Source organism: Austrofundulus limnaeus, unplaced genomic scaffold, assembly GCF_001266775.1.
Source record: "Austrofundulus limnaeus strain Quisiro unplaced genomic scaffold, Austrofundulus_limnaeus-1.0 Scaffold64, whole genome shotgun sequence".
NCBI lineage: Eukaryota > Metazoa > Chordata > Actinopteri > Cyprinodontiformes > Rivulidae > Austrofundulus > Austrofundulus limnaeus.
The window spans coordinates 24538-31370 of record NW_013952466.1 but is presented as its reverse complement, the minus strand read 5'-3'; the positions used below and the strand labels follow the sequence as shown (position 1 = coordinate 31370).

Below are 6833 nucleotides of genomic sequence, written 5' to 3'. Positions count from 1 at the left end.
CTGTTACATTAGCAAGATGGATTTATGACTGAACGAACGTCCACATCTTTTTTTATCACCTCTGTGGGTAACAATACAGAAAAAAAAACAAGTTTTTTCTCCGACAACTTGGGTGTGAAAAAAACTACGGTTGTTAAAGCTTCGCTCTGCGCGACGTGCAGCGGGGGTGTGGGGTTTGAGCCTGACATAACTTTTCTACAGGGGGAGGGGGAAATTTTGAGGATTTATTCTCTCTCTACGTGTTTTAAAACGCTATAGTTCTTCATTTATTTTCTGAATATTTTGAACTCCTCCTGCTCAGTTGTCTCTGCACTTGCAGCCATGTTGACACAGGTGTGATGATGTAACTGACGACAGGACGGTAGAGGGTAAATTTCTACCGTAGGCCAACTTCACACCGTTTCTACCGTCTACCGCATACACCGCGCAGCCCTAAGTCTACATGTGATTTGTGGACTTGGAGAAGGCATTTGACCGGGTCTTTCGGGGACTCCTGTGGGGGGTACTTCAGGGGTATGGGGTACCAGTCCCGTTGATACGGGCTGTTAGGTGTCAGAGCTTGGTCCGCATTGCTGGTAAGTTGGGCTTGCTTCCAGTGAGAGCTGGACTCTGCCAAAGTTGCCCTTTTTCACGATTCTGTTCATAACTTTTATGGACAGATTTTCTAGGCACAGCCAAGGTGTTGACGGGATTTGTTTTGGTGACCTCAGGATCACATCTCTGCTTTGTGCAGATGATGTGGTCCTATTGGCTTCATCAGATCGTGATCTCCAGTTCTCACTGGAGCGGTCCACAGGGTGTCTGGGCTCTCCCTTAGAGAGAGGCTCGGTCATCTAGGAGGGACTCAGAGTAGAGCCGCCTCTGTCGAGAGGAGTCAGTTGAGGTGGTTAATCTGGTTAGGATGCCTCCTGGACGCCTCCCTGCCTGAGGTGTTCTGGGCACATCCCACTGGGAGGAGACCCAGGACATGCTGGAGGGACTGTGTTTTTCAGCTGGCCTGGGAAAACCTTGAGATAACCCCAGGGGAGCTGACCCAAGTGGCTGGGGAGAGGGAAGTCTAGGTCTCTCTGCTTAGGCTGCTGCCCCCGAGACCCGACCACCGATAAGAGGAAGAAAACAGCTGGATGGAAGTGCACATGTCAGATCCAGGCAACCACGGGATTATATCAACAAAGGTGTCACCTGGGTCCATGCCCAGCTTCCCTCTGTGCTCTAAGTGAAGGTTAGAGGCATCACAGTGTCCTGAGTACTGTTTTTATGTTTCACTTCCCTTTTGTTTTATTGGGTCTCTCTGAAAGCTAGTAAAACGCTCAAAGCAGAAATATAGTGTAGTTAGTGTTTCCATTAAACAATCCGTGGGTCAGACTTACAGGAGGGAAGGGGCACCCTGCCTCAGTTCCTCCACACCTTCTCATCCCTACCCCACTCACATCCAGTCCAGTCTGCATCAGCACTTAGGATTTCTCGTATCATACCTGGAGGAGGCTGGGTTTTAAGAAAGGACAGTAGTGTGTGTCCTCTGAGACATGGTCATTGGATCTCACACATTTTGAGGAGAGGTCAGAGGTGACAGTGTATGCTTTCTTTGCAGACTTGCACAACTGCAGATCTTTCTTAGTTCTGAGTTTTTTAGAAAGGAATTTAACTTAGGGCTGCACGATATCAAGAAAACCTGCGATGTGTGATCACAGTGTTTCATACTGTATTGCGATGACGATATGACTTGCGATAAATTAAAAATACTTAAGTATACAGTGTTGATGTTTTTCGGGCTCAGAGCAAAATACAACTAATACATAATTTCCATTACAACATGATGGAGTGATTATGATTTGATGTTATTTCTCTGATCCATTTTGTCCATCTAAACTGATGCTGACAAACCACATAAATGCAAATATTGGAGCCAATTATTTATTGCAATTTATGCATTTTTTTGCAATATGCATTTTGCACTGGCTGGTATCGTAATAACAATAAATTGGCGATATATTGTGCAGTTCTGCTTTAAATCTAATCTAGAATGGTACCCCACTAAAACATATTGTCCCAGTAAAAGGTGTTGATACATACAGAAAGCACTGAAGCATTAATATTACTAATTTGTTTGAAAGCTTCATCCAGCTTTAAAATAAATAGGGTTGGGTATCTCCTACGACAGTACGATTTTCAAAACAGAGCTCACGATACAATTCTTCATACAGTTCAGTTCCATTCAACATTGATATCCATTACTTCATACCAGGGCTTTTCAATTAGCAGCCTGAGGGCCACATCCGGCCCATGAGTGACCAAAGTTCAGCCCGCCAACTGGTTCATTCATCTTTTTAAGCCCAAGCCCCCAGTTTTCCACTTTAACTCCGATACGTTCTTTTAGTTAAACATTGACATGTTTGGTATCTACAGAAATGTCAGAATCTTGTCTAGAAGCTGGTAAAAACCATTTCTATAAACATCCATGACAGTTAAAACTACAAGCAGTTGAAGATAAAACTATGAAAGTGAAATTAAAATTGGTTTAAAATTTTGGCAAGTCAGAGTTGTCAAAATAATATTTGTGTTTAACAGGAGGCATAGTGTGTTATTTTTGTTTTGATATTGTTTGATTATCACTACTGTTAATAAATAGGGTTCTGTATGTTGTGTTCATGATTAAACTCACAGCAATATAAACTATTTCAAAGGTAACAGATCTTTGTAATAGGGTTGGGCAATATTGGCAAAAAAATTAATCACGATTAATTGTGGTATTTAGCCGATAACGATTAATTTGACGATTAATCCCCTGGAGTCTCTGGACACCCTTATGTCCTAGTCACATGACCAATTTATAGGGAGAAAATTGGCTCTTCGTAAAAATCTGTTCCAAATTGTGACAAAATTACAGACTCCAGGCTACACATCAAATTTAAAATCTGTCTTGATAGATAAATAAATTACACATTTTTTTTTAATGTTGGTCATATTTGAATCAGAGAGGAACACCAAGCGGTTAGTCTGCCAGGTGGCATTAATCGTATTAATTGTCAACTGCCAAAAATTAATCGATTAATGTTTTTCTGACGATTAATTGCACACGATACGATTATGCCCAACCCTAGTCCCTGGACACCCTTATGTCCTGGTCACATGACTAATTTAGTGGGAAGGATTTGCTCTTCGTAAAAATCTGTTCCAAATTGTGTCATAATTACAGATTTCAGGCTATACATCAAATTTTAAATTGTGTTGATAGATAAATAAATTACAGAACTTTTTTTTTTAATGTTCATCATATTTGAAGTGGAGATGAGCACCGAGCGGACTGACCAGAGAAATCTCCAGTCAGTCTACCTGGTGGCATTAATCATATTAATCGTCATGTGCCAAAAAATAATCAATGTTTTTCTGACGATTAATTGCACAGGACGATTATGCCCAACCCTGCTTTGTAATAACCATAATAAGTTTAATTGCTGGATGTTCAGCCCCTGTGCTGTTGACCTGCAGTAACTGTGGCCCCAGGAGCAGTTTAGCTGAATAGACCTGCTTTATACTTATTGCTCAATGCAATTGACCCAACAAAACCAGCAAAATATTATAAATGTATTTATGTATTCATAATTATATCTCAAAATGTGTTCAAACATCTGCTTTTAAGGACAAAGTCGCTTACAGAATACTGCTGACCATTTGGCTTGCTCATTGAGTTCACCTGCAGCTTGTTGTCCCTTCCTCTGAACACGAATCAGTTTTAATTGTTATGCACAGCCCTAAAAATAAAACATTTCAGCACATTACATTATTCTAAACGTGCAGCTCAATCAGGATGAAGACAAAAATCCTCAAAAAAACAGAAAGAGAAAAAAACAGTGGAGCTCAATGGGTTTTTGGTGAACAAGATGAGAAAACCCAGCTGTCTTTGGAACTCTGCAGCTCAGACAGATTTGACCTGCATGGTCATCATTCACGTTTTTAATTTTTTACTTATGTTTTCACAAAATGTTCAACTCACAGTTGTCACACTGACTTTGGAGTTACATATCTAAAATTGTCAATATTTTAGTAACCACATATAAATATATAAATTATAAATCAAAGCATAAACACGGCCAGTGTGTCTCCCGACTTGTTTTCCCTCAGATGGCACAGGCAAACAACCATAGATTCAGTCTATTCAGCTCTAAATTGATACATTTCTGTAGTTTAGATTCTTACAAAGTCATAGTGGAGCTGCATCAGCTCCCTTCAGATATTCTAAGGGAATTTCCTAGTTTTCTTTAATGTCAGTTTCCTCTGACTGCTGAATACAGAAAGAAGGCAAATAAAGGTGCCTTCAGTTGCCACACCTAACCTGACATCAGATAAATAATAGATTGCCACTCTGCTCTGCAGGGTCATCATCCACACGCCTGATTATCTCCTGGTTAGATCAGATGTGTCAGCCTGGAAGTCACCAGCACTCAGGCTTACTACTTTTGTTTTAGATTAACTCAACTCTACACAAGATTAAAAACAATGTTTGTTTTTTGTTTTTGTAAAAAAGATAAACAGTGTTTTAAACACGTTTAAATCCACTTTCTGCGTGTAGATCTGAAAAATGGCTTTCATGTTATAATATGAAAGCCATTTTTGACATTAAAACACACTATTTTCTGGATTGAGAAGGGTAACATCAGGAAATGTCTGCTGCACCACCAAGAGCTGAGAATGACTCCAAAAATGATGCCTTATTTCTTTGTTCACGCTGTGCATTTTTGTGAGAAACTTTTACTACAAAAATCTGTCTCAGTGTGTCTGCTGAGAACTGTGTAGTTAGAAAGTGTTCAGAGACGGACCTGTGTGCTGATGAGCTGAACAGGTTTATGGCAGAATGATAACTTCCCTATTTACTGTTTCCACTGCCACACAAAGGAGAGATCGTTGGGGCGTGGCACTCACTGTTTAACATCAACGATTGATGTTTGTTATGTTGACTCAGATCAGATTTTTGATCTTTCTGGCTTCCTTAAAAATATTAACGTTTTAATCTTTGCTTAAAGTCTTTTTTTTCATTGGTTATGGTTGATATTGTTATTGGTTGATGCTGACCAAACACTTGCTGAACTGTATCTCATCTACCTGTTCATTGTTTTTGCACACATACGTACTGTTATATATTGCACAAATGCAAATGTACACACCTTACTAAATATCTTTTTATTTAAACCACCTCAACCTCGATCTTGATCTGGATTTTACCTCACTCTATTTCGACTTTATTTTATTTTTTATTACTATATTTTTTTCTGCTTTGTTTTTATATGCCTAACGTACTTTACGTTATTTAATTTAGTGTTTCGAACTTTACATTACTTTATAGTTTATCAAGCTGTTTATGTTGTGTGCTAATTTGCATCATAATTTTGTTCTACAGTGCATCCCTGGTGTTATGTTTGAATGACAAACAGAATCTGAATCTGAGAGTTCCTAATTTCTCACTGTGGAAGAACAAGGTTAATAATTTTCAGCTTTCGAAATATTCTTACTGACCCATGTAGTGACTTTTTTCCTTTTTGAGAACGTTTCCTTCAGGAATACAATAATTCACTGCGGATTACTTCTAAACCCAACAGGCTGTGAGAGCTCCTGTTCAACACCAACATGTAAACAGGATGTGTGCAAAAGTCTCTTCTGATAGTTTATGTGGGAGTCAATAATGAAAATAGGTTCATGTTAAAAAAAATGCATCTTTAAGAAAAGCAAAACAAAACTCTACTTGTTAAAAGTTGAAACTGTTGTTGGAACAACAAATGAACATTTTTCAAACCCATCACTTTATATTTTTTGATTCAGATCTTGTTCCATATGAGCATTAGAGAAACAGTTTTTTATAATAAAATTAACTGATGTCATGTTTTTTGTGTTTCCTGACCCCCTTGTTCCCCCTCACCAAGAGAGCTTGTGTAACTGCAGCAGTGGCAGTGAGGGGATTCTGGATTCAGATGAGTGTGACCAGACCACCGGTCAGTGTTCGTGTCTGSTGGGCTATGCCGGCCTGCAGTGTGACGAGTGTGAGAAGGAGTATTTTACCAATGGCACCAGTGGCTGTCTGCCCTGTTCCTGTGACTCCTATGGTGCGGTACACCCCGTCTGTGACAGGTCAGTTTTCACCTTCTAACCATGTTGGAGAGGCTTTTTGTTGACATTTATTATTGACCACCACCAAAAGGCAGGCAGCAACGTTTTGACCTATGTGTGTTTGTGTGTGTGCTCTGCACTCAAAAGCTAAATGTTAACAGGTTTTAGACCAGTTTGAAAAAAGGGATATAGGAAGAGTAAATGTTGATCTTTGACATTTTTGATGCCAAAAATGTGGATTATTTTTGTAGAAATAAGGTCACTGTTCACACTTTTTCTTCCACAACCATCGATTCTGAAATKAACTTTGTTTTCTCTTCCACATCCTTGCCTCTCATGCCCCCAAACAAGGTCTCTGTTCTTGACATGTTCAACCTTATTTGTGTGTCATTTCCTCAAACTATAGCTCCTACATAATGTGCTTTAGACATTATTCCATCATCACTGTTAAAATCKAAATGCCTTTATCCACCATAAACTGATGCAAAATGTTGTGAAATCTACTGTAGTTCCAGATCAGATTCTGTTACTGTTAAGCATGGCCCTCCCCCACTCCAACCGGTCTGACCTGACACTACTCTGGCTCTGGTTGTGTTCAGACTGAGCAGAGAGCTACCTTGATTTGGGATGGATCATCATATTAAATGTGTGGAGTCTTATTTTGTCTTATTCGTAACAAAACAATAATGGACTACACCAAACTTGAAGAAAAAGTACAGAATATTGAACCGGAC

At 39.4% G+C, this 6833-nt stretch overlaps 1 protein-coding gene across 1 annotated transcript in view; it reads left to right on the top strand.

Moving 5' to 3' along the window:
- LOC106518605 (multiple epidermal growth factor-like domains protein 9) overlaps window positions 1-6120 on the top strand; it is a gene marked incomplete at its 3' end in the record, with an annotated part of 9173 nt that extends 3053 nt beyond the window's left edge. Inside the window, 1 exon segment of the mRNA XM_014009955.1 lies at window positions 5916-6120. Within this exon segment, the coding sequence (XP_013865409.1) occupies window positions 5916-6120 (205 nt within the window).
- Window positions 6121-6833: the final 713 nt, after the last annotated feature.